The sequence below is a fragment of the Candidozyma pseudohaemuli genome, assembly GCF_003013735.1.
Source record: "Candidozyma pseudohaemuli strain B12108 chromosome Unknown scaffold00002, whole genome shotgun sequence".
Classification (NCBI taxonomy): domain Eukaryota; kingdom Fungi; phylum Ascomycota; class Pichiomycetes; order Serinales; family Metschnikowiaceae; genus Candidozyma; species Candidozyma pseudohaemuli.
The window spans coordinates 116,504-142,272 of record NW_020194436.1 but is presented as its reverse complement, the minus strand read 5'-3'; the positions used below and the strand labels follow the sequence as shown (position 1 = coordinate 142,272).

The following is a 25,769-nucleotide window of genomic DNA, read 5'->3' as shown; positions in this document are numbered from 1 at the left end:
GCCCAGGTCGATTAAAGAAAAAAAAATGAAGATTCCAACAGAGCCCCTTGTTTAACTTTTGAAGGGGCTTTGGTGTTGATGGTAGATGTTGATTATCGATTGTGGATAGCTACAGCTATAGATGCGAGTGAACACTGAGGCCTCAACCCTAGAATCGGTCGTTTATCAAGATTTAGCAAATAAAGGGTTAAAATCATGGTTCTGTTAATGAAGGTAATGCCTTGGATAGGACTTTCTATATACTTTGCCAAAATCTTGCAACTTGCCTTCTGTAGATTTTCTGTCACTTTCCCCAAGGATGTGAAAAATTGTGAACTTCCCTCACTACGCGTAAGATGTCCAACAACCCTATTAACCACAAAATTCTACTTCCAAATTTTTATCCATCCTCAATTCCAGCAATACTTACAAAAAAATGCACAAGCTTCCCCAAAATCAATCAATTGGGCCGATTCAATTGTATCAAGTCGTCCCTCTCATCTCACAGATAAGCCTGCGATGCCTGGGTATAACAACCGAGGTACCCAGATCGGTCACAAGAGGTAAGATGACCGACTCTCCAAAGGCCGAGATTCATCCCGTAGAGCCTTTCGATAAACTTCGGCTCTTAGGGCTACCCCTCCAAAGCAAGCCTCATCCACAGAAGCTTATCTTGAGCAACTGTGAAAAAGTCTAGCCGCAGTCTCCATCTCCAGCCTATCGCCGAGTATAACGTGAAACATGCAACCCGCCTATTTTACAATGACGACATCGTGACCTTCCATTGTAAACGGCTCTTGCTGAGATTCATAAAGTTCATCCACCATTTACCCTACAAGTCGTAGGCCACATCGTACGAGCGCCCCACGCTTCTCCACAGCATTACCCCAGATCTCCAGGTCTGACCACTTCATCTGTGTCTGCACGCCGATGACACCACAAATCATGAAAAAACTGAAAGTTCATCCGGAGGACCGTAACAACCACCCACTGTGTCGTTTCGCAGCCATGTCTAACCGAGTAGATGTCGTAACCGAGTCAGCCCCACACTCGTAGTCACCGACTCTTCTACTGATCCCACATCCAAAAACGCCTTATCATACATATACAAAGTCTCCAACACCTTCTGCAACCAAGCCACACTCCATGTCACTTATCTACGTAAAAATCGTCAATACAATGTGGAGTACCCCTTGTGATAGCTTCTGCTTTGTAGGCCCCGCGCTTCCTCGGTCTCAGCATGTGTCGCAATGAGATACCCTAAACGAAACGGTGCCAAATGACTGAAAAAATAGAGGCAGGTCAGTCAGGTGGAAAAACCGCTGATTGGCCAATAACACGCCGTTTTTTTTTTTCCTCAGCGTTGCTTCCCCAGGGTGCAAACCCGGGCCCTTCCGTACACCCGTGCCCTCGGTTGGCGGACATTATCATAAGCAGGATACCCCATATTCCGTCCAGTGAGAAAAACACACAACCAACCACTTTCTTCTGCAAATCTCCAGAATGGTCGCCGATACCCTTGTGTACCACCCAACGTTGAACAAATTCATCAAATTCATAGACACCACCCCAAAGAGGGAGAAGTGCTTCAGATTGGTGGCTTACTTGTCTAGATTCTTGTCCTACTACTTGCAGAGAAAGGGTTACTCTGCTGAAACTGTCCAGAAGTTCAAGGACTTGAAGCAGCATGCCACCTTCCTCAGAAAGGGTATGCGTTTCTTGAAGCCTTTGAACCACTTGCAGGCTGCCTCGAAGGCCTACGACAACAAGCTCATGGACCATGTGTTGCTGGCCACCACCGTCATCAGAAACTTGGGCTACGCCGGCTACTTGACCTTGGATGGCTTCATCTTCGTCAAGATGTTGGGTCTTGTTGACAAGAAGAGATTCGCCAACTTCCCATTGTGGGCCTCGAGATTCTGGCTCATTGGTCTTATCGCCGGTGTGATCAACTCCCTCAGATTGATCAAGATCAACTCCGCCAAGTTGACCTCTACCGACGAGAAGGCTGACGAGGAGGCCATCAAGCAGAAGATCTACCAGGCCAAGAGAAAGTTGATCTGGGACTTCTTGGACATGTTCATCGCACTCAATTCCTTGAACTACTTGCACTTCACTGAGGGTGACGTCGGATTCGCCGGTTCCATCACCTCTATCATGGGCTTGAAGGACTTGTGGGCCGCCACTTAAATACGTACGAATAAGAGCTTCAATATATTTATTGCAAATCTTAGAAGACGAGAAACTTACTGAGGCTGCTCCCGCCAAAGCTTGGAGTAGTTCTGATAGTAGAGATGCCATATTATTATGATCCTGTAGTAGGAGCGATCAATCATAGTCTCAGAGAAAGTCTATAGCAGAGAAGAAATCAGGTGAAGCAGTTACACACTTTCGGGTTAGCATCGAAGCCGAAGACTACCTGTAATACCCTCGAGGCAATTTTTAAACAATGAACCTTTGATTGAGATTCCATAAGAGTCTCGATGATAAACGTATGATCTACGTCAAACTTATCGGACCCTGAAATTGTCTGGTGATTGGTTTTTGCAGCCACTATTGACCCCTTAGGTCAAAACACCAACTAGACAGCTTTTGATTCGCCACAAAAAGAGCACGCTTATTTTCATTGAGGAACTTCAAAATCAATCGAAGGATTAAACTTCATGATATTTTGATATCATCTAGAGAATCAATCCAGGGATCATTGCAAAGGTATATACCGTTTCAAACAATGAGCATTTTAGAAGAGAGAAAAGCTCACTTCAGCCAGCACATGAAAAATCTCTGGGTTAGTTAGCCAATTCAAACACTGTCAATTGAAATTTCGAACAAAATATGTAATTTTTTTCCAAGATCTATATATCATCTTGTGACATCAACATTGAAAAAGTACAAGTCTGCACCCGTACACCTCATCGAGCTCATCACTACTACTCTATAGACTTTCTCAAGGTATCGAACAAAGATAGCACCATGGATACACCACAGAGCCGACGTATACATATCGGCAACATCTCAGCCAAATTGGCCGAGAGCAAAGATTCCTTTCTCCTGAGATTGGGAAAATTTGGTACGGTCAAGGGCCCCATGGACCTTCGGACCAAACCAGTTGGTGATTTCTACTTTGCATTTGTCGATATGGAGATTTCAGACAAGCAGTTTGAGAAGCTCAGATCTTCTTTGAACGGAATCCTCTTTATGGGCAAGAAACTTAGCATCAATATCGCAAAAGGTGACTATATGGACAGATGGAAGAAGGATGCGGGAAGACCAGAAATCTCGAAAGCCACATTGGCAAAACTGGCTAATATAGCAGCAGCAAGAGCAGACAGAATAAGAGAACTGTCCATCAAGTACCCCAGCAACAGCATTTCAGGAACACCATTGCATTCCACGAGTGTACCTGCCCCCAATAACTCTAGCATGGGCTATGAATGTTCAGCCCACACAACAAATAATCTCAGTGCCAACACAAAGAACAAGGCTCCGTCCCACAGTCTCAAAGGTAAGGATTCTTACGGTCTGAGTCTCAATCCCAAGGGGACATCAACTCAGCAATACTCTCGCACTAGTGGCCGTGCTGAAGTGGTAAAGGGTAGAATGAGAACCACTCCACGTCCTGCTGCCCACTTTATCAGGAAGGAGCAGAGCATGAGACTTCTAATCAACGGTGAGCTCAAGCAAATCAAATGCTACAAGACAAAGCTTTGGGGTGTTGAAAAGAAGTCTGCCGGTGAACTCACATACAAATACTCCAACGGCACTTGGAGGTCTGGCGATGATCACATAGTGGAAAGAGTCAGTCTTCCGGTCGACAAGTGTGGAGTTGATGGTAGTCAGGCTGCAAGCTACGGTGCCGATGCACACCACGTTGATGAGATGGAAATGGAGAAGGACAAGGATGTTAACAGTACCGTGCTTGCCAATTTCTTCGAGACCTTTGACTTTGACAAGCCAGTAGAGCTTGACGATGGTAAGTCCGATGACGAGAGTGGCGTCACCTTCGATAGCAAGGGCCGCAAGAACATCGAGCTGTACGATTTCGAGACCAAAGGCTTCGTTGATTTCGACGACGACGGTAAAGAGCAGGGTAATGGCGAATCTCTTCAGACCTTCCTTTCTACACACGAAAGACCACAGGAGGAAGTATACTTTGACGAAGACGACGAGGGCAACGAGCTCGATCCTACTACTTTGGGTGAGCAGTACGCCACAGAGGCTATCAAAGAGCAGTACGATGAGGAGCATAAGGAGGAAGACGATAAGGACGAGAAAGTCAGTAATGATGTCGATGAAGCGGAAGCTGCACCTGCGCAAAACGAGACAGAGAACTTGCGTTCGTTGTTCGAGTCTAGCAAACCCACCAACAGTCTATTTGCTGCGGACAGCGGATTCAAGCTTGGTCTTGACGAGTCGGATGACGACATAGACGTTGAAAAGAACTTGGTTGATGAAGAAGAGCAAAGAAAATTGGCTGAGCAGATTAGCCTTAAACAACAAGAACAGGAAGAGGAAGTCCAGTCGACTGCAGTGAGCACGAAGAAGTTTGGTTTGTTCTGGACCCACTTTGAGTCTCCGTTCATGCAAACACAAACACAGCTTAGTAAAATTGGTCACGCTAACGAAGCCATCACTTTGCCCGGAGAAGAGGATGGAAATGAGCTCAGAGATGATGGTCGTGGAGAGGAGGACGCCTATGAGCGCTGGTTCTGGCTGATGAGAGGTGAAGTGGGACGTGAATGCAAGAGAAGAAAGAGAGACGTCTTGAGGACGCTCAAAAAGCGCCACGTTCGTGCGGTAGTTTAATATATGGGCAGGGTATACTGATGTAGAAGTTGCAACTGAGCATCGCGAAAATCAACTACATGACCCAAGACTCGAGTGTTGATACACGAGAAGAAAAGGAGCTACCCAAACTCACGGTAGCCAATTTGGCTGGTGATATCTATAATGGCGCAAAAGCTCTCATTTTTGACCCAGCATGCAACCGTCTAGCCGTGCCAATGGTTGTTTCTCTAACCTCCCTTGCAGGGAAGGTCGTGATTCTGAAAGTCAGATACACAGAGATCGACTTCACCACATACATGCAACAGATTGATCTTGTAAATGCCGGCGAATTGGATTACTCGAGAATCGTGGGCGACACGGGTCCTATTGTGTACCCGGCTGGTTTTGTTCAAGTGTACCAGTTTTTGCTTTGGCTCGCAGACGGTGGAATCAATATAAGGCGAGTCCAATTCTTCTTCAGTTACTTGCTTACGTTTACAGTGGCCTTGTCATGCGTTGCTTACACGATGGCAGAGGGTATTCCACCTTGGCCGTTGTACCTCTTGTTCTTGAGCAAAAGACTCATATCCATCTACGTCTTGAGGTTGTTCAATGATTGTTTCACCACATGTGCCATGATCGGCGTGGTGGTAATCTTGCAGCAAGTTTCTTACTGGCACAAGTCGCTTACTGGCACATTGGTGTTTTTGGCGAATGCTGTCGCAGCCGACTTGTACTCAATGGCTATCTCAGTGAAGATGAATGCCCTCTTGTACCTCCCTGCATTTGCAATTGTATCATACTTCCTTTTAGGAGAGAATTTGGTCCAATTCTTGGCTGTCCTTTCGGTTATTCCTTTGGTTCAAGTGCTTATTGGATGGCGCTTCTTGTTACCGTTGTTCTGGGACGACGAAGCTTCTTACATCAGATGGACCTACATGTCTCAAGCGTTCAACTTTTCGAGAAAGTTCTTATACAAGTGGACAGTGAACTGGAAGTTTTTATCCGAGGAGTTCTTCCTCTCTGATGGCTTCTCCAAAGGGCTACTTCTTGGCCATATCGCCGTTTTAGCCCTCTTTGTCTTTACGAGATACCTTGCTCCCCAAGTCACTGGCAAATCAATCAAACAGCTTTTCGTCGACGCTTTCAAACCCTTCACATCCACAGTCTCTTCCCGCAACCTTCTTCTATCGCAGCAAGATGGTCCTCGGTTGATTCTTTTGATCTTTGCAACAACAAATGTGATTGGTGTGACATTTGCAAGATCATTGCATTACCAGTTCCTTTCTTGGTATTGTTGGCAGATGCCCTTTTTGTTGTACGCAACAGGCTTGAATCCATTTCTCGCGGGCGGGATTTATTTAGCCCACGAGTGGTGTTGGAATGTGTTCCCTGCAACACCACTGAGTTCTGCATTGCTTGTTAGCATTTTAGCTATTACTCTAGCTGGTGTCTGGAGGAACAAAGAAATCTGGTTCACTACAAGAGCTGTGACAAAAGAGAAGAAAGATAATTAAGCATACATTGAATACGAAGCATTTCAGCAGTAATAAAACATAGAAATTATTAGATACTCTAAAATTCCAAGAAGTAAAAGAACTTTTAATAGCGGAAGTGTCGAATGTCTGAACTCAAGCCACTCATACTTTTTGAAAAATGGAACATGAAACAACCAACTTCCGAGTATTATTTGAAGCCATATTAATCGCCACCTTCGATGGGGTTTCCCCAATTGAAGCCCGTGATGCTATCATTGAGACCAGCGTCAGCAGAGTCCAAGAAGTTGTTGAACTCAAAGTCAACATCGTCCATACCAGAAGTGACGGCAGAATTAAAGAAATTGGTGTCGCCTGCCGTGGCACCACCCAAAACAAGTTTCTCATTACCGCCCAAAGAGCTGTGGAAGTATGCCGAGGAGCCTTGAAATTTATCATCGTCGGGACCCATATCAGTCTTCTTGTCGAGATCAATCTCTTCGATAAGCAGAGCTTCCGACTTATCAGAAGGCTTGACCTTCTTCTCGTCTTCCTTCTTTACACCGGCCTTGTTGTTCTTCTTGGCAGGAGAATCACTTGTCGAACTCTTTCTCTTCTTGTTGGAGAAGTCAGCATCAGCGGCAGGTGTTAGAGGAGCAGCGTTCTCTCTCTTAATGCCACCGGCCACGTTGCTTCTAGCATTATTAGCGGCACTTGGAGGACCGACCTTACTGTTCTTCTTCGCAGGCTGAGCACGCTTGTTTTTCGCTCCGGAAGGCAGGTTCTTGTTGTTGAGAACTGGTGAAGGGGCTGGTGAGGCCTTTGGAGGAGCATTCTGCATGTTTGGCTGCATGACGTTGCCATCTTGGACCTGTTGCATCTGAGGCATTGAATTAAGGTCGCCAGCACTGCTGTTGCGGGCAATATCAAGACGCTTCTTGTTTTGCTTCTCCAAAAGCATGAGCTGCATCTGGTAGTCCTGTAAGGCACTGGTGTTACGATTCTGCTGGTTGCCTTGGTTTTGCTCCATGCCAGAATTGCCACCGTTCTGTCCTTGCCGAAGCACCTGGCCTGAATAGTTCATGGGTGACATACCACCATTGCCCTGAGGAGCAAATTGGTGTTGCATACCACTTGCGGATCTCAGCTGAGGTCTGATAGGTCTAGCTTGTTTGCCCTTGGCACCATTACCCATATTATCATCCTGAGACTGTGACTGAGATGCAGCGGCAGCAGCGGCGGCTACGGCAGCGGCGGCTGCTTGTTGTTGACCGGGCTGCTGCGGTAGCTGTTGACCTTGCTTGGGCTGCTGATGAGCGGAAACGGCCTGTTGACGTAAACTGTGCATCTGGGATTGAACATGCTGCTGTGGAGTCTGGTGAGGCGACTGTTGAAGTTGCGGTTGCTGTAGATGCTGGGGTAGAAGTCCCTGCTGTTGAGGCATCATCATCTGCTGTGGCATGCCCATGTTCATGTTCATACCCATTTGCATTTGCGAACCGTTTCCACCCATGGGCATTTGCATACCATTTGCAACGTTCATGGCAGCTCTGTTCATGTTGTTTGCGAAATTAGGGTCCTGACTTTGAGGGTGTTGTTGATGCTGCTGCTGCTGTTGCTGTTGATGCTGTTGCTGCTGCTGATGTGGTTGTTGAGGTTGTTGCTGATTTTGGTGATTTTGTTGCTGCTGTTGAGGCTGCTGTTGTTGCTGTTGTTGATGTTGTTGGTGTTGATGTTGTTGTTGCTGCTGCTGTTGTTGTTGTTGCTGCTGTTGCTTCATCATCATCGACATCATGAGCCTTTGCTGCTGGCGGGCGTCAGAAAACTGTCTCTGCTGATTGACAGGGCCTTGAGGACCCATTATGACGGGAGCCTGGCCGGGGACCTGACTGTCCAGTGGGAACTGCAGTGGAAACTGTGGTTGGCCCATCTGGGGCTGGTACTGGCTATACTCCATGCCCAGAGCTTCTTGCTGTTGCCGCTGCTTGGCAAGCAGCATATGGTAGTAGTTGGAGGCCAAGGCCGAAGGAGAACGCTCATTTTTCGCCTGGAGCACATCCCAAAAGACCTGCCACCACTCAAACAAGAAGCCCTGCGGAGCATCCATACTCAAGGCCAAGCGAGGCAAATGGTGCTCTTCCAGGAGCTGGTTGGCCTGTTGGCGAGGTGTCAGGGGCATGAGGGGCAGGGCCTTGGAGGGCAGGTGAGACTGGTCGTAAGGAATCGACGGAACATCGGCCTCGCACACAAACAGACGGGCTGTCTGGGGCAAGGTGTTTTTGATCAAAAAATCGTAGATGTAAGCATTCAAGAGCTGTTTGGGCAGCGCCACGCTGGCGTCCAGCACACATCGAGACAGGTCCATGAGTCCATGGGCTACCGACGTGGCGGTGGTATTGACGGATGTTTCTGTGTTGCCGAGCTGACTCGGAGTGTCCAGCGCCATGGTGCCAGGAGTCCGTTTCGGGTGTATTTGCGGCGTGCTCTGGTGGCTCATAAACAGGGGGCGGTGGTTGTGGTTTATTGAGTGGTGATGGTGAGATGGAGGACTTTTGAGCATCAGTATGAGGGGACTGGATATGGTCGAGATAACAGAGGGTGAAGGAAATAAAGGCCCCGTTCGGCGGGTTTTTGGCCACTGCGGTTGCGCTTGCCTTACTTTGCAAGAAAAGAAGGAAGTTTACGTTTGTATGGCGCTGGGATGAAAAAATTTTCAACTTTTTGACTTTGGCCACTTTTGGCAGTCGGTGCCATATTACTGCGTGCACTGCTTCCACCAGCCATACAGCAGGAGCAGGGTTCAGCAGACCACGAGAAAAAATGGAAATTGCAAGAAAGAAAAATCACGAGAGCAATAATTCAGGAGAAAGAAGCGTCCTTTTTTTTTTATTGCAGACCATATTTGGCGAGTCACCCTTATTGCACTGGTCATCGCCCAACAGGCAATCTCCACCATTGGCGTTATCGAAAATCTCCCAGCCCCCCAGTCTGACGCATGGACTGAAGCGCTTTGAAAAATAGAAGAAAAAAAAAAAAAAAAAGTCTGCTACGCTTAGAAGAAAGCTGCGGTGATTGGCGGGGGCTTCCCTTGTTGCCCTGAAGCCATTGCCGAATGCGGAAATGTGCCTTTTCGAAGCCCCGGCCGCCGAACATCGTACTATCTTATTGTAGGCGAGAGAGCACGAGGGAAACACCACGACACGTTTGAAATCACCATAATAGGGGTGTGTGGGCTTGGAGGGGGCACCCGTAGGGGGTGACGGTGGTGGGTCATCTACGCACCCGTGCACCGCGGGTAACAATATGGCAGGTATCTGCAGCGGAATAACAGTGACAAGGCACTGGAGAAGCGACGTTAAGTGGTTGTGATTGTGGCCGGAATTCCTCCGACCAGGTCATTGGACCTGGCATCTCTTGGCACACCCCAGACAAAAACCCGTACACCATTTTTTGCAACCACCTGCTTGGAAAACCCAGACCTCAGCACGGGGCAGGCTAACCAAAGGCAACCTAGAACCCCCCCCCCCCGTCTCTACACCTCTTTACTCCAGCAGAATTTATCCATCTACTTATAAAACCTATACCGACACCGGGTCTCCGGACACCGTACACCGTAATAACACAAAAAAACAAACACAAACAGTAACAGCAAACACACTATTATCCACGCCCATCCACGGGCAGTAACTAATTCTCCATCATCATCACGCGTCTATCCAGCCTCCTGGCTACCGCCAGACTGGTTTTTGAAATCTCCATGAATATTTTTTTTCCGATTCCCGCCCCGTAAATAAAAGAAAACTCGGGGCCCCAAGCAAGGCCGACCTCGCCTCTGGCTGAGGTTAGCGTAGCTCACTAACCCCACACGGCAGCGTCGGTCTTGTTGTTATCACCCCAAATGTTGGAGCTGGACGGAGCAAGGTTTCCGCCCAAAAAGTTGTTTGACGAATTAAACAGCCACAAGTGGTCCTTCTCGTTGAAAGGATCAAATGTAGCGAGTCCACCGCCGTTTCCGGCGTGGGGGACCTGACCGGCCAAAAGACCGCCAGCAGGGCTAGCACCTGGTGCACCCAAGCCGGCATCAACGACACTGTCGTCGCTAAGGTTTCTCAGACCCAGCAGCAGCACCAGCGACACCAGCGGTTTCGTGATGGGCTGGTCGTCGAAGATCTGTGGCACGTGGACGACACCGGTGCCTCCAGCACCACCAAACTTGTTGGCAGCGTTGTTTCTGAAGCCGTAGACGTCGACACCCATCACACCCATGTTAGACGCTGAAGGAGCGAGAGGAAGCGCTTGGTTATGGGCTTGTGGTTGGTTCCAGCCGTATCTGAGAGCCTGGCCGTTGGAACTGCTGTCTGAGCTGCTGTGGCTCAAAGAACCAGAGTGAAACTGGTTGACATTGGTTCTGCGGTTGTTACGCCTGGTGTAGTATTGGGAAGGCTGGTTTTGTGCCTCGATTAAAGTTTTGTCAATAGTTTCTCTTTGGTTTACAAACGCCTCAGGAATGATTTGGCGTTTCATGACAATAAATAGGGTTGTGTTCTTCTATCAGAGGGTGGAGGATGAGAAAAAAGCCCGCCTGTCAAGAGAGGATTGGACTTTGGGAGTTATGGGCCGGAGGGTAGGGTTTTTTTCGCGGAATGATTCGACGTAGCGAGCACGAAAAAGAAACCAGGCGACTCGGCTCTGGTGCACGGGTGTGCACCCTACATGAGCCGCGAGGCACCGTAAGGCTGCTCACGAGCTCATTGACTGACTCTCCAGGTCGCTGTCTCTTCTGATGTAGGCAATATTTGCGTAAATGTCGTTTGCAACATTGCTCCAAACGATCACCCTTCTCCATTGAGAATACCCAAGGCCTGTCACTTTCTTTCTTTCCTTGCCCTTTCCTATATATGCTTTGGCTGCAAAAGCGCTAACCTTGTTTTTGAGTTCATGTCATACCCATATGATTATCTTCTCTTCTTTTGCTTGATTTCATCGTCCTTGGTGGCATGCAACTTGATTTCGTTAGGGTAGTCTGGCCTGTTACCCTGGTAGCCTTGTGACCAGTCGTAGCTCTTAGCGTAGGCAAAGATGGTACCGTTTCTGTTAAAGGCTGTCGCAGTGATACTTGCATTGACAGATGGGAAATTCTTCAACCTTTGGCGAGCGTCCTTGTCCCAGAAGCAGAAGGTACCGTCTGAGCCAGCTGTAGAGAACGTGCCATAAATAGGGTGGAACGAGATGGCATTAACTGGGTAAACGTGGACTTCCTGGTTGGCAACCGTCCTAGCAGATGATGTAGCTGGCGCACCATTAGGCAACTTACGGTGGCATCTGAAAGAGAAACCAGACTTTTGTTGCTCGGCTTCGTCAATGTACTGAATAGCACATCTGCCTTCAACAGAGCCAATCGCATAACCGTTTCCTTGTGGGTAGCAAGACACTACTCTGGTTTGGTACTTCAATGCTGACTGCAGCGACTTGAAGATCTGTTGCGGGTTGTTGAGATCAATTGCAGCAATGTGTCTGTCGGCACAGCCCACAACCAAAAGCTTCTGTGCTGCGTCCATGGTATAGACCCTCTCAGGTAATTGGATGGTCGAGATTGGCTGGGGCAGACGAGTATCCCAATATTTCAAAGTCTTGTCCCACAGACCACTGACAACAACCTCTGTGTTTGTTGGACCACACTGGACAAAACGAACAGCTCTCACAGGCGCATCATGAACACCGATTTGCTGAGCCTGCTGAGATGCCAAGTCGAAAAGCTTAACCTGTTTGTCGGCAGCACCACTGCTAATCTTGGAACCATCGGTAGACCATCTTGCGGAAAAGACGGGACCCTCATGTTCAAACAAGGCTTTTCCTTGATTCTGACCGGAGTTGGGATCAACCTCGTAGATTCTCACTTTCTTGTCCCAACTAGCCACAGCAAGAAGCTCTTGTTGTGGTGAGAATGCTAGATCAGTTATGCTGTCTTCGGGACCATTGTTCACCAAGACATCATTTGCAAGCTCCTGACCTGTAGCAGCACTGGTGTTCAGATTGGCCAGAAGATTTGATGATGAATTGAGGCCCGTGGTGGAGTTTAGACTGAAGGACATGGCGATGCGGTGATGTTATGAAGGGGTCTCGTTTACTTGATTTTTTTGTTGTCACGCGAAATCTTTACCACGACTCGAGACTGGAAGTTCAACGGACGATTGGGATCAATAATGCAAATTTGGTGAAACCTTAAAGCCTTACTCTTTGTTAACCCAATATCGAAAAAGTTTGTTGTTGGTTAATGGTGACACCCGTGCACCGCACTAACTACTCCAGATCGGCTTCCGCTTGAAACACCTCATGTTTTAACCCATGGACAAGGACCACAATATACCTACGGTCCGGTACCACGACCCACTACATACGCCACAAACAGGTAGAGAAAAATGGCCTTTGCAAGGACACTATGAAGACAATACTTACATCGACTGGATGAAAGAGTCGAATAGAGAGTCTGGAGCGCTGATGAATCTGAAAAAATGGGTAACGATAATCGGAAGCTCTTTGCTAGTTGGGTACGCTACAATTGTCATAGACCTATTTTCTGTTTTCCTTAATGATTTCAAAAAAGGACTCTGCTTTTCGTCGTTGGACACCTGGTCACTTCTCAATCCATACCTGACTTGTCCAGCTGACCATTGGCGTGACTGGCTGCAGATTATCTCTGGGTCAGGAAACATCGTTGTTAGTGGCCTTCTAGGGTTGCCAATTTATCTATTCCTTGTGTTGTCCTTCTCAATGGCTGCCGGTGTCCTTACCATTAACAAGGCACCCATGATCAAACAGCTGGGTATCCCTGAGCTCAAGCTCATTATCTCAGGCTTCAATTACTATCTCAAGACGTACTTAGGCCCCAGGACTCTTTTCTACAAGATTGTCTGTTTGGTTTTGGTGGTTAGTTCTGGCTTCTGGTTAGGTATTGAGGGCCCGTTGGTGCATGTATCGTGCTGTATCTTGTACATCAGCTTCGATGCCATTTTCGGAGATGCTGCCACGGAGGGAGTCAGAAGAGAGCTTCTTAGTGCTGCAACCGCCACAGGTATAGCTGTTGCTTTTAATTCTCCGATCGGCGGAGTTCTCTTTGTCGTTGAGCTTCTTCCTTCTTACTTCGTTCCGACAAAAATAATGTGGAACTCATTCGTCTCTGCCACTGTGGCTCTCGTGGCACTCAATGGTGTACGTTCATTTACGGATGGGGAGAATTTCCGAGAGGACGATCTTTTTGAGGTCCTGTTTGGTAACTTCAGCTGGCTCTTTTTGGAGATCATCCCATTTTTGCTCCTAGGTGTACTTGGAGGATTGTACGGTCACTTGTACACAAAGGTCTATCTCAAATTCTCCGACCCACAATTCAAGAGGAGGCTTTGGAAAAGATTGGCAGTTCTCACTAGAGTCAGCGAACAGCACGGTAAGTACGTGGAACTAATATTGGTCGCCTTGCTTACTGGCCTTCTCACCTTTGCCATTCCTTTAACGAGGATGCCCCTTGCTGCATTCCTCAAACTTCTATTCAAAGACTGTCCAAAAGACGACTCCAACTTGGAGTCCAATTCAGAAAACTTCATGTGCCAACCTTCGACAGTGAGCACATTATTCAAGCTTGTCTACATTACCATCCAAGGCTTCTGCTTGTCAACCTACTCTTACGGTCTCCTGCTTCCAGGAGGTATTTTGATGCCTTCCTTGGTGATGGGTGGTACTGTCGGTCGAATTGTTGGTATTGTTTCACAAGCTATTCAAAAAGCTGTCGAGGGTGACTACCTTGCGACTTGTACAGCAAAGTCGTGTCTTGTTTCACCTTCTTCTCATGCAGTTGTCGGTGCAGCTGCGTTCATGTCTGGAATTACAAAATTGACCTTGTGTGTGGTCGTCATTATATTCGAATTAACAGGTGCTGTGTCGTACGTCTTGCCCATCATGATCGCTGTCTTGACGTCCAAGTTTATCAGTGATCAGCTTTCAGTGGAGAATGTTTACGACTCCTGGCTTAGTACCGAGTTCAACCACATTGGTGAAACCGGAGAGGTGAACAGCAACAAGGGCCATGGTTTATGCTCATTTGCCGTTCTTTCCTCCACATTCAAGGCCCGTCTTCCAGATGTCACCGTGAAGGCTATAATGGTTCCCCTTCAAAGGACAAGAAAATTGTATATTCGCCCAAGCGAGCCATACACCCTTCTGTCATTGTACGCGTACCTTTCAGAAGACGCTCACGAGGGATATCCCGTTATTTACAGTGACGAAAACCCTCTCAGTCTTGGTTATGTCACAAAGAAGCATGTCTACTGGGAGATCGCTCGTGTGATCGGCAGCTCTCAGCCCACCTCGTCAGTTGTCTCTTTCCAAGCCAGCTTACCTGAGTCATTCCACGAGGAGCAGCAAGAATACGAGCAGAACCTTACTAACAGCTACGCCAATGTGCACATGGTAACCCTCGAGGTTGAAAAACCAATCATCATCGTGAAGGACAATACACCGCTCAAACAGGTAATTGAGATTGTGGAAAGACTCCACATGAACCATCTCGTTCTCACCGAACACAAAGACAATAACCGGATGTGTGGCTTTATTGACCGTTTCATTCTTTCGCGGTTGGTTACACTGAGGTTCTCTGAGTTGCAACAAGAGATGAGCATAGTAGAGAGTGTGGCGAGTGAGTTTGAGATCGCTGATAATGAAGAGAACAGCGACGAAGACGCCAACTTTAGAAGACAAAGAGAGAGTATTGAGCTCCTCACTTAATAGTAATGATAATGAACCGGCGGTGCATTAGAGTAGATGGGTGCGAAAAATCAAGTAGCATGAGTGGACCACCTCAAGGAACACTATGGATAGACCTGCTACCCCTGAATAACCCTGACTATGTAATTGGGATTGATACAGCGTTCTTCAATGTCAATGCCGTCTTCAAGGGTCTAAATCTGATACCCGCTGGTCTTCATCTCTTCCATTACGCCGATGGAGATATGAGAGCAGGCAAGTGGTTTGAATTCCATGATAAGCAAGTGACTTCCATATACTGGGACTGTGAGAAGGAACAATTCCTACAAAAGACACCTGACATGGATAAGGTTGCCTCCGAGTACCATTTCATGGTGCTGTATCCTGAGGATATCGAGGCCTGGACATCACTCACCAGGCATATAGAGATGTCTGATATCCAAGCCATTGGGCCATCTGAGCCTGTAACTACCGCCACCCCTCTGAAAGAGGAGAATATGGTTTTGAAGAGAACGCTAAAAAGCAAAGATCCAAATCAGGTGCTTCTGGACCAGACCTCCGAAGAGCTCTCTTACACCATAGTTCTGTTCAGAGAGACCGAGGGAAACAGCGACGAACAAAAGACTAAAAATGCTCTAGATCGCTCTTGGCAGCTACATCAGCTATACTCATCGAAATGGCTACTACTCTCGGAGCTCCAGATTTCATTTGTCCATTTTTGTGTCCTAGCTAACCTATGTTCATGTACCCAGTGGACCACCTTACTACGACTTGTTCTGCTGAGCGAGGCCTTTCTCCGAGAAGGTGCAGAGTTTGCCAATTGCTTCCTCGAATTGTTCTTGGCCCAGCTCGAAAAGATTCCAGAAGAGTATGTGGGAACGACAGAGCTCGGTGTGGTTGATATCAAGGAGTTCACGGGCATTTTCGAGAAGCTCGGCTCGATATTCCAGAATTCTAGCCGGTGGCATGCAATTGACTCTGTTTGTCAGAGCCGGTTTGGCTTCCAGATCAAGAATCTCCAGGCCAAGTTCGATGCTGACAATTACGAGATTTACGATCTTAACGACCATGACGAAGAAGATGAAGACGCACCAGCGCTAGTCTGAGAGTTCCTCCAAGTCTTTCTTGCGTGGCCTTCCTCGGCCCACGGAGGCCTTCCGCTTCTTCAACCACTCGTCTTTAAACTCCCTTGTAACGATTTTGCCCATGAACACTTCCTTACCCTCCTGAAGAACTTTCATGTAAGCCTCTCTGTATTCGTTTTTCTCGATCTTCGACATACTCTTCCACTTCAGGACAATCGCCTGCTGGTCAATCTTGCCATCCTCCTTACGGAACTCGTTTCCGCATATACTTCTGAAGTAGTTCCAGGCATGCGTGAAAGAAACTCTCTCCTCCTTTGGCCTGCTCTCCACCATGGCACCGTCCTTCCGTTGTAGGGAGTTGCCAAGGTACTGTGTAATGTAGAGGGCCTGATCTGCGGCTTTCTTTCGTGTCAGAGCCGTCTCGATCTGTGGGTTGGGTATGTCTGATTTCTTGGTCTGATCCACCCACTTTTCAATTTCTTCCTGAGCTTTTTCGAAAAGGGGGTCTTCAGATGATAAAGTCTCACCCAGCTTGAGCCCCGGTATTTTCAGAAGCAATTGGTCTAGCTGGGTTTCGGTCCAGCCTCGAGACACATATTTCTTGGGTACTAGGAACCAGCCATAACTGGTACACACAGCATCTATATTGTTGGGATCACTCTTCACTTCTTGTAGAAGCTTCAGAGCCCGTAATTGTGGTGATATTGACAAACGCCTAGCCGATACTAGAAGTCCTCGATACATGGTGATTTCCACTGGCGATGCTCTGCGCGCACCATAAGTAGTATCTACTTGGCGATACCACTCTACTTTCGGAATGTTGATTTCACGATTCTGGACTATAGCTGCCGCTTCAGCTGTCCTGATCAAGCTCACAGCCGATTGGCTGGAAGCTCCTTTTCCTGAGCAACTTATAGAAGCTGCAGGCTCGTATAAGGATAGCTTGTATGTGCTGGTAGTGAGAGCCTTGTACCAGAATGAGGAACCTTTGGACTGGGACGACGACGATTTTGATGACGTTGAGATCGAATCTGAAACCGGATCAAGGACTGATGAGCAAATCTATGATTCCTTTGTTGGAAGCTTGCTGCCAGAGGAGAAAGGCATGGCTGATCTCAACTTGGTGAACAAGATCTATACCCCAAGAATAGAGGCACACTACAGACACTACCAGAATGAAGTGGATGAATCGAAGATTCTCAAGACGTGTGCGAAGGACTCTTTTGGAAACGAAATCGAAGACCCCTTGGGTGCTTGGGTGAAGTATGGAGACAGTATCTATTGCTCCGACGCTGACTTATACGCCCTTCAGCTTTCTAAAACTTCAGAGGAGACCAAGGCTTTTGATAGAGTGATTGGAAATGACGAGAAGAAGCCTTTGCTAGTGCTTTATGGCTCTTCGAAGAGCCCCAGACTTGGCCAAATGTTCGAAACATTGTACCAATTTGCCGAATCTGACAAGTTGAGATTTGTGTGGAGATACGTACCAACTGAGGGCCCAAAGAGCGAGATCCCTGGATTCGGCGCTATTTTGACGCCCAAGCAGCCGCTCAATGGAACGAAATCGTCAAAGATCAAATACACTGGTGACATCAGAAAATACTTGGCTGATATAAGAAAAAGAGGCCAACCCTTGAAAGCCCTTGAGGAGGAGTCATACCAAGAGTTAGCTGTTAAAATCACAGCTCTTGTCCTTGCTCAGCCTGAAGCTGATCAACACGAACTTCTTCAAGAGATTTTAAACAATCTTCCCCTTTATGGACCTTACATCCAGCTCATTCAGAATATCCCAGGCTTGGAATCCACGAGGGCGGCGGCCAAAGTGAACGAAAACAGAGGTGCCTCTGCTGAGTCCGTCGGTCTCTACTTGAACGGTGCCTCGGTTCACAAATTGGAGATGGACCTCCCGCATGTCATCAGCAAATTGAATACAGAGCTCAGACTTGCTCAAAGAATGAGTGAACTAGGCTTCTCCAACGAGCAGAGCAAATTCCTTTTCTATAAGTTCGCTCTCATGAGTGCCTTCAGAGAAGTTCAGTATCGTACTGGCGATCAAGAAAACAGATACGCAGTCTACAAACATGCCTTTGATCCAACAGATGATACATCGGGTGGTGTTGTCTACTTCAACGATATCGAGAAGGATGACCCATATGACTTGTTTGATGTGAACAGAAGAGAAGCATACCTTGGAGTCGAGGCGCAGAGATTACAATTCGGCCAGGTTCCTGCTCTCAGAGAGAACTCTCATGAATTGATCTTCGCTATCAATTTTTCAAGCTCCATTCAGGTGAAGGTTTTCTTCACATTTGCCAAGATCATCCTCGACAGAAATCTTCCCCAACAGATTGCGGTTGTTCCTCTTGTTGACAGTGACGAGGATGAGTTGGTTACGGAAAAGTTCTACCACATTATGGAAGTTAGCGACTCCAAAGAGGCATTTGCTTTGTTGTACCAGTACTACGAAGCACCCACTCAAGAAGAGAAGCACGAGATCCTTTCAAAGGTAGAGGTCCCTGAGGACAAGCGAGGTGCCTTCAGAAACTACGAGAAAACAATTCGTGAGTTCTCGCTTGACTCTCCTTCTGTGATAATCAACGGTGTGATACACGACATGAAGTCTCCATGGCAGGCTGCAATGACTAAACAGATGGGTAATGATGTTCGTCTTTTGCAGCAAAAGATTAAAAAGAGGGAAGACAGAGGGAAAGATCTCAAATCTGTTCTCTTTCAGGATGCCAAAGATAGCAGAAATTCACGCGTTTCTCCAAAAGATCTAAGCAACATTAGATACAAGGAGGTAACAAAGGAGTTGATTGATAATTCATCGGCTTTCAAGAAGATCAATAAGCCGAATGACGCACCTGGAACTTTTTGGCTTATTGGTGACTTCAACTCCCGTCTAATCCTCGCTCAATTCTCGAAGCTTTTGGAACTTCTTGAAATCTATCTGGACATGTCTTTGGAAATCCGTATCTTGAATATTTCAGACGACGACTCCTTGCTAAACAAGCTCACCGCGAAATATGGGGCTAAACCATTAACTCATGAAACTATCACTGATTTGAAATCGGAAGTGTTGAAAGCCAAAAGCAAGGTTTATTCTAAGATACTGCTGAAGAAAGCTCAACTTCTTCAGGACCATCAGATCCAGCTACACCAACCCGGAATGTTGTTCAATTCGAGATATCTCAAATTGAACGATCTCTTCGATACAGAGGAGCTCATAGAGTTGGTTGGTTTCGAGCATAGGAGGCGCCTCAGCATTTTCAAAGACATCACCGACACCTACCCTAATATGTTCTCATGGAAAGGAATCATGTTCTTCAAAAAGTCTGGGTATGATAACTTCGAATGGTTTGATCTCGTGAGTTCCGTTGTGGCTAAGTCATTCTTCTTGGAGGATTCACAAATTCAAACAGACGTTGATCGCTTTGACTTTTCATCACTTAACTTTGTGAACTCTCTCAACATTACGGAAGCAAAGAATGGTGCTCTGGTAGATATACTTGCAATCGTTGATCCAATTTCTGATGTTTCTCAGAAAATTGTCTCTATTGTGAGTGCTCTTAAAGATCTACCATTCGTCAACGTGAAACTTTTGATTCAACCACTCAAAGATGTCGCCGAACACACTTCGTTGGAAAGGTTTTATGCTCACAATTTTGTATCCTCATATCCGCAATTTGGTGAAGACGGGACTTTCTTGATTCTGAATCATGGTGCTCAAACCCAAGGACTTGTGCCCAAATACAAGTTCTCTTCTGATCTTGATATCCCCTCCAGATGGCTCATTGTTAAGGACAAGCTATCCAAGGCCGACCATGAAGAGTTCACTGTTGATGAAATCGAGGAATTGAGTTACACACTTGATAAACTAGTGGTTGAGGGCTATGCAAAGGATGTGAAGACTGCTCAATCGATCGCAACATTGACTTTCGATGTAACAAATGACCAAGTGGTTGAAGATGGTATCGTCATGCATACTCTAGGCTATGTTCAATTCCAGCTTAAGCCTGATGTGTGGAGCTTGCTGATACAAAGGGGTTCACGTGGTGAACAAATTTACAACTTACTCTCAGCAAGCGACAACAAATACGACACAAACGATCAGCCTATCGAGTCTGCTGAAGTATCTTTGTTTTCCTTGCACGGTGCAGTTATTCATCCAAGACTTCTCGAGAAATCAGAAAAAGATCAGGCAAAAGCAAAGAAGAAGGTAAGCACTTCTAAGAATGCAGACATTAATGTGTTCACTCTCGCCAGTGGGAAGCTCTACGAAAGGTTCGTTTCTACGATGATGCTTTCCGTGAAGAAGCATACGAAATCTACAGTGAAGTTTTGGCTCCTTCGGAACTTTTTGAGTGCCGAGTTTGTGGAATCTCTTCCGCAATTAGCTGAAGCTTACGGCTTCCAATATGAACTCATTACTTACAAATGGCCTCTTTGGCTTCGCCAGCAGAAAGAGAAATACCGTCAGGTGTGGGGCTATAAAATCTTATTCTTGGATGTCTTGTTCCCTAACCAGTTAGACAAGGTAATTTTTGTGGATGCAGATCAGACAGCCAGAACTGACCTAAAAGAGTTAGTTGACACTGACCTTAAAGGTAAAGTGTATGGATTCCCGCCAATGTGTGACTCCCGTAAGGAAGTTGAAGGCTATAGGTTCTGGAAGCAAGGATACTGGAAGAACGTTTTGCAAGACGATTTGAAGTACCATATCAGTGCGCTCTTTGTGGTTGACCTCGATGAGTTCAGACAACAGTACGCTGGTGACAGGCTTAGAACTCACTACCAGAAACTCTCCAGTGACAAAGAGTCACTCGCTAATCTCGACCAGGATTTGCCCAACAACATGCAAAGGCTGATTCCTATTCACACATTGAAGCAGGACTGGCTCTGGTGTGAGACCTGGTGCTCTGACGAGAGCAAGAAGAAGGCTAAAATGATCGATTTATGCAGTGACCCTTTCAGAAAAGAAACCAAATTAGAGCGTGTGCAGAGACTGATTCCAGAATGGAAAGAGTACGACGATCAGATTCAACGGTTGCAAAATAGCGAGAGCGATACCGGTGCGAACGTGGGGCACGATGAGTTATAGGCAGGACAACCCAACCATATTTCATGCGAGGGCGGCCAGTTTAGGTACTTTGACGGGCGCGGAAAGTAGCCCATTATGGCATATACCGACATGGCCTCAGGTCACGTGTGCTTGTGAATCAATTATGCATTATAGGCGATGGTGGAAGAAGCTGAGGGGACCGGAGAGATGGCCCATGAATTCGAATATTCGAGACAGAACGAGATCTTATGAATGACCCCATGTCATACAATCTCATAAAACACGAGACTCAAGGCTGGATCATGATAAGCTAACCATGTGAGATTAAGTGAGTCTACGTGCTCTCTGCAGGACGCGAGGCCCGAATAGAGGTGACTAGTACTGGACTGAAAAAAATACTACCCGAACGTCTTCTTCATAGTTAACCATGAAAATCTCGAAGAAGTTGGACGATGCACACTCGTGCTCCAACCCGCCTCCGGCAACCTTCTCGTTCGAGTTCTTTGTCCCCAAGACCTCCCAGGGTGTACAGAACCTTTACGACAGAATGGATAGAATGTACGAGTTGAACCCGATCTTCATTGATATCACTTGGAACGCAGGCGGTCGCTCCTCCACCCTTACCAACGAAATGGTCTACACTGCCCAATCAACTCTTGGTTTAGAGACTTGCATGCACTTGACGTGTACCAACATGAAGGTGGAGTTGATTGACGAAGCATTAAGTAAAGCTCACGCCTCGGGATGCCAGAACATCTTGGCCTTAAGAGGTGATCCACCTTTGGATGGCTCAGAGTCCACTGGTGATTTCAAGTATGCTAAGGATTTGATTCGCTACATCCGTAAGAACTACGGTGACCACTTCAACATTGGTATAGCGGCATACCCCGAAGGTCATCCCGAAGAAGAGGATGATGGTAAGTTGTTGAGCTATTTGAAGGAGAAAGTCGACGCTGGTGCTGACTTTATCATCACACAGATGTTTTACGATGTGGACAACTTTATCAGCTGGTGCCTGAAGATCCGTAAGATTGGTGTGGATATTCCCATCATTCCTGGTATCATGCCAATTTCAACCTACTCTGCCTTCATTAGAAGAGCCAAGTGGTCTCAGGTGAAGATTCCAGAGCACTTTTTACAGGCATTGGATCCTATCAAGGAGGATGATTACGCTGTTAGAGAAAAGGGAACTCAGTTAGTGGGTGAGATGTGTCAAAAGCTTATTGATTCTGGATACGTCAATCACCTTCACTTCTACACCATGAATCTTGAGCGTTCAACTATCATGGTGTTGGAGCACCTTAACTTGATCGAGCACGTCAAAGATAACGCTGTTGTGGGTGACGAATTGCCCTGGAGGAAGTCGTTGCACCCCATGCGATCGAAGGAATCGATCCGTCCCATCTTCTGGCAGAACAGAAAATACTCTTACATCTCCCGTACTTCAGGTTGGGATGAGTTCCCTAACGGTCGATGGGGTGATTCCAGATCTCCCGCTTTTGGTGACATCGATCTTTCTGCCACAGAGTTGTTACGTCAATCTCCAAAGCGTGCCTTTGAATTATGGGGCTGCCCTCAGACCTTGGCTGATCTTTCTCAAATTTTGATTTCCTACTTGCAAGGCGAGATCAAGTCATTGCCATGGAGTGACGGTCCAATCGGTGATGATACTGAAGTGTTGAAGCCTGCGTTGATCGAGATGAACAAGAAAGGTATTTTCACGTTGAACTCGCAACCAGCTTTAAGTGCCATCAGATCCAACGATGAAGTTTTCGGCTGGGGTCCAAAGAACGGATTTGTCTACCAGAAACAGTATTTGGAATTCTTCATCCACAAAGATGCACTCAACATTTTGTTGCAAAGAGTCGAGGAGCACAATGCTAGAGATGCCCATTCTGTCGTCACTTACTACGCTGTCGACAAGCAGGGCACATTGTCTACTAACGCTCATGATGACGACATCAACGCCGTCACTTGGGGTGTCTTCCCTGGCGAGGAGATCTTGCAACCCACTATTGTTGAAAAGGTCTCCTTCTTGGCCTGGAAGGATGAGGTCTACCGCTTGCTTGACGAGTGGGTGAAGATCTTCCACACCAAGTCCGTGAAGGAGGAAGTTGAGGAAGCCAAGATTGATGCTTTCTCGAAGTTGTTGACTGGTTTCGGAGACAACTTTGTTTTGTGCAACTTTGTCAACAACGACTTCACCAGTGGCAACAACATTATCTTTGACCTTTTCCAGGATCTCCCTGTGGCTTCTCTTTAGATGCCATCTCTCCATCGTTCAATTCTTCAACACATACACATTTGCTCGGATATTGGCCCTGCTTTCAACAACATCAGGGGCCCGGTTTTTATCTAATTCAACTTGGTGATAAAACCTCTGTCAAGTGCCACCTTCATTTTGATGGAGCTCAATCCGGTGACTCGTCACCGCAAGTTTTTTTCTGCATTTATGCTATTTACATAACCCATATAGCATCCTCAACGGCATGGTTCACGAATAAAAGTACAATTTACAATTTACCTTGTAGCTAGCCAGGTTTATCCGTGTATTAAGATATATCACTCAAGCTCACCCACCCTCCACACTTCGAGGTTCATGATCTTGAAGGAGCCGTATTCTGCACCAGATTCGTGGTCACATAAGATCTCATTGCCGAAAGTCTCGCAAGGGTACGAGACACCCAGGTAAAGAGATTTGTCGATATATAGCCCGTTGTTACCATGGGAAGAGCCAACAGCTATAAAGTCGACGTTTGAGTAGATCAAGTTGTCATTGAGTCCCGTGTAAGGAAATGCCTTGAAACGACGGTCTCTTCGCCTTTTGGGTTCCTGAGGTGCATTGTACCACTCTGTCTTCCACAAGAAGCATTCGCCATTTCCGTAGTATCGTTTGTGTTCCAGAGGGCGAGGATGCTCGTTGAGGTAGCAGCCAAACTTGTTCTTGTGCTCATCCTGAATCACCACGATGTAACCGTGTGGTCTACTACCCCGAGCATGCGGGTTCTCACCAAAAGTGACCATATTCTTGACCACGCCTTCAGCAAAGCCGCCTGAGTCGCCATTGGCCCTTGCCTTCCTGACATTAAGATTATGCTTCTGTGTTTCAGGACGGCAGTTTCGATATAGCGAGTTCAAGGAGATGCCGTGTTGCTCCAAGGAGTACAAGAGCTCCCATTCATTGTAGAGCTGGAGCCGAGGAGGAAGTAATGATCTTATATTCAGCGCCAATTCCTCGTCAAGCACCCTATGTTTTGTTCCTTTGGCATAACCCAGAAGCTGGAGATCTGATAAGGGTGGGAGTGGATCTGGTGATGCCAGGGTCAGGCGCAGCTCAGGGGTTGGGGATTTCTGAGAGCCCAAAAGACGCCCTAAAAGTGAGGGTTGCTTTCTAGGGACCCTTCCCTCGGGCTTTGTATCCGAAACATCCACACTCATGGTAAGAAGTTGCTAGGTAGTAAGGATCTGGGGTGAGCGCACTCTAGGCAGGCCAGGGCCTAGATGGTGGACTAGTGGCCCAATCGGGTGAGGGAAACGAGAAATTCAACACCGGCTTTTACGCTGTCAATGAAAACAATGTGGGGGAATTCTGCATGAAGTTTCTTGTCGAGCCCTGCCATTCCAGCACACCCCAAAAGCACACAGTCTATATTGTCTGAAGCGTACTCGCGCAAAAACGCAGACACTCTTTCGGTGATTTTGGAGAACTCCGAGGCATCGCTAAGGTCGAGCACCAGAACGTCCAATGCACGGCTTTTTTGGAATTTCTCAAAAGGAAACTGGCCGGATCCAGCAAATTTGGTAATTGCCTCGTCCAAAAGCGGTAACCACCCGCTGGTGCTGGTCAACACGAACAGTCTACGCACTCTAGCATTAGCGTAGCTATACAAGAGAGTCGCTTGCATGATTCCCAACACCGGCTTATCGGTATGTTGGGCAAGCAGCGCCACTAGCGGATGGTCCGAGTAGCATGCCACGAGGAAACCGTCGTATTTGTCCAAAAGGCGTTGTTCGAGTATATCAGGAAGCGCTGCTTCTTCAGACTGGATCAGCGTTTCTTTACCACTGATCTCCTTGGGGGCATTGGGTGGCGCAGTGTAGAACTTGAGGGTCGTGCCAGGTGGTGGGGTAATCGTGAGACGGAGGTTTTCAGAGACAGAAACGGACGAGTTGGGGTTGATCACAAGAAGAGAGGGCATGTTGGTGGTGGAGTTGAATTCCGCGCGGCGGTTGAGATAAGGCGAGTCAGCGAGGTGGAGATTCCAGGGAAGTGAGATTGGATTACGGTTTTGGAGTTTATGGGAGTGAAGAATTTTTTGTTGTGGTGGAAAATAAGGTTCTAATGTTGTAGATGTAGGAGGAGGGCCCGACAATGGTGGGTACTTGATACTGGAAGACAGATGATCTCGTAGTAGCTAGGAGGTACTTTTGAGGAGAGGTAGATTAAAGATTTATATCGAGGCGTGAGATAAATCTGACTCAGATTTGGGCTGCTGCATCATGAAAAAATTTCATTTTTGATCGCTCTTCATTTTCGTTAATGATCTACATGCGACTAAGTACTACAAAATACTCATTTCAGCACAAAATGATGAATTTTTTGCCACCAATGAAGAGTAAAGTAATATCTTACAAGCTAAACTCTTT

At 46.9% G+C, this 25,769-nt stretch overlaps 13 protein-coding genes across 13 annotated transcripts; 7 read left to right on the top strand and 6 right to left on the bottom strand.

Moving 5' to 3' along the window:
• Window positions 1-1,482: 1,482 nt before the first annotated feature.
• PEX11 (Pex11p) lies at window positions 1,483-2,169 on the top strand (the record flags this gene model as incomplete). Its single annotated transcript, XM_024856833.1, has 1 exon — window positions 1,483-2,169. The coding sequence occupies one exon, from the start codon at window positions 1,483-1,485 to the stop codon at window positions 2,167-2,169; it is 687 nt and encodes a 228-aa protein (XP_024714713.1).
• A 783-nt stretch (window positions 2,170-2,952) lies between these two features.
• NOP8 (Nop8p) lies at window positions 2,953-4,785 on the top strand (the record flags this gene model as incomplete). Its single annotated transcript, XM_024856832.1, has 1 exon — window positions 2,953-4,785. One exon carries the CDS (start codon window positions 2,953-2,955, stop codon window positions 4,783-4,785), a length of 1,833 nt encoding a protein of 610 aa, XP_024714712.1.
• Window positions 4,786-4,844: 59 nt separating this feature from the next.
• On the top strand, window positions 4,845-6,263 carry C7M61_001421 (dolichyl-P-Man:Man(5)GlcNAc(2)-PP-dolichol alpha-1,3-mannosyltransferase; the record flags this gene model as incomplete). Its single annotated transcript, XM_024856831.1, has 1 exon — window positions 4,845-6,263. The coding sequence occupies one exon, from the start codon at window positions 4,845-4,847 to the stop codon at window positions 6,261-6,263; it is 1,419 nt and encodes a 472-aa protein (XP_024714711.1).
• Window positions 6,264-6,447: 184 nt separating this feature from the next.
• FLO8 (Flo8p) lies at window positions 6,448-8,667 on the bottom strand (the record flags this gene model as incomplete). Its single annotated transcript, XM_024856830.1, has 1 exon — window positions 6,448-8,667. One exon carries the CDS (start codon window positions 8,665-8,667, stop codon window positions 6,448-6,450), a length of 2,220 nt encoding a protein of 739 aa, XP_024714710.1.
• Window positions 8,668-10,076: 1,409 nt separating this feature from the next.
• C7M61_001419 (uncharacterized protein) lies at window positions 10,077-10,745 on the bottom strand (the record flags this gene model as incomplete). Its single annotated transcript, XM_024856829.1, has 1 exon — window positions 10,077-10,745. The coding sequence occupies one exon, from the start codon at window positions 10,743-10,745 to the stop codon at window positions 10,077-10,079; it is 669 nt and encodes a 222-aa protein (XP_024714709.1).
• Window positions 10,746-11,176: 431 nt separating this feature from the next.
• GLE2 (RNA export factor) lies at window positions 11,177-12,313 on the bottom strand (the record flags this gene model as incomplete). Its single annotated transcript, XM_024856828.1, has 1 exon — window positions 11,177-12,313. The coding sequence occupies one exon, from the start codon at window positions 12,311-12,313 to the stop codon at window positions 11,177-11,179; it is 1,137 nt and encodes a 378-aa protein (XP_024714708.1).
• Window positions 12,314-12,566: 253 nt separating this feature from the next.
• Window positions 12,567-14,996, top strand: C7M61_001417 (uncharacterized protein; the record flags this gene model as incomplete). The annotated part of the gene is made up of 1 exon (XM_024856827.1): window positions 12,567-14,996. The coding sequence occupies one exon, from the start codon at window positions 12,567-12,569 to the stop codon at window positions 14,994-14,996; it is 2,430 nt and encodes an 809-aa protein (XP_024714707.1).
• Window positions 14,997-15,055: 59 nt separating this feature from the next.
• On the top strand, window positions 15,056-16,081 carry C7M61_001416 (uncharacterized protein; the record flags this gene model as incomplete). Its single annotated transcript, XM_024856826.1, has 1 exon — window positions 15,056-16,081. One exon carries the CDS (start codon window positions 15,056-15,058, stop codon window positions 16,079-16,081), a length of 1,026 nt encoding a protein of 341 aa, XP_024714706.1.
• A 59-nt stretch (window positions 16,082-16,140) lies between these two features.
• Window positions 16,141-16,804, bottom strand: C7M61_001415 (uncharacterized protein; the record flags this gene model as incomplete). Its single annotated transcript, XM_024856825.1, has 2 exons — window positions 16,141-16,147; window positions 16,188-16,804. The coding sequence occupies 2 exons, from the start codon at window positions 16,802-16,804 to the stop codon at window positions 16,141-16,143; spliced, it is 624 nt and encodes a 207-aa protein (XP_024714705.1).
• A 73-nt stretch (window positions 16,805-16,877) lies between these two features.
• Window positions 16,878-21,161, top strand: KRE5 (Kre5p; the record flags this gene model as incomplete). The annotated part of the gene is made up of 1 exon (XM_024856824.1): window positions 16,878-21,161. One exon carries the CDS (start codon window positions 16,878-16,880, stop codon window positions 21,159-21,161), a length of 4,284 nt encoding a protein of 1,427 aa, XP_024714704.1.
• A 388-nt stretch (window positions 21,162-21,549) lies between these two features.
• Window positions 21,550-23,385, top strand: MET13 (methylenetetrahydrofolate reductase (NAD(P)H); the record flags this gene model as incomplete). Its single annotated transcript, XM_024856823.1, has 1 exon — window positions 21,550-23,385. One exon carries the CDS (start codon window positions 21,550-21,552, stop codon window positions 23,383-23,385), a length of 1,836 nt encoding a protein of 611 aa, XP_024714703.1.
• A 299-nt stretch (window positions 23,386-23,684) lies between these two features.
• Window positions 23,685-24,560, bottom strand: OXR1 (Oxr1p; the record flags this gene model as incomplete). The annotated part of the gene is made up of 1 exon (XM_024856822.1): window positions 23,685-24,560. One exon carries the CDS (start codon window positions 24,558-24,560, stop codon window positions 23,685-23,687), a length of 876 nt encoding a protein of 291 aa, XP_024714702.1.
• Window positions 24,561-24,631: 71 nt separating this feature from the next.
• DCG1 (Dcg1p) lies at window positions 24,632-25,321 on the bottom strand (the record flags this gene model as incomplete). Its single annotated transcript, XM_024856821.1, has 1 exon — window positions 24,632-25,321. One exon carries the CDS (start codon window positions 25,319-25,321, stop codon window positions 24,632-24,634), a length of 690 nt encoding a protein of 229 aa, XP_024714701.1.
• Between the last annotated feature and the right edge of the window lie 448 nt (window positions 25,322-25,769).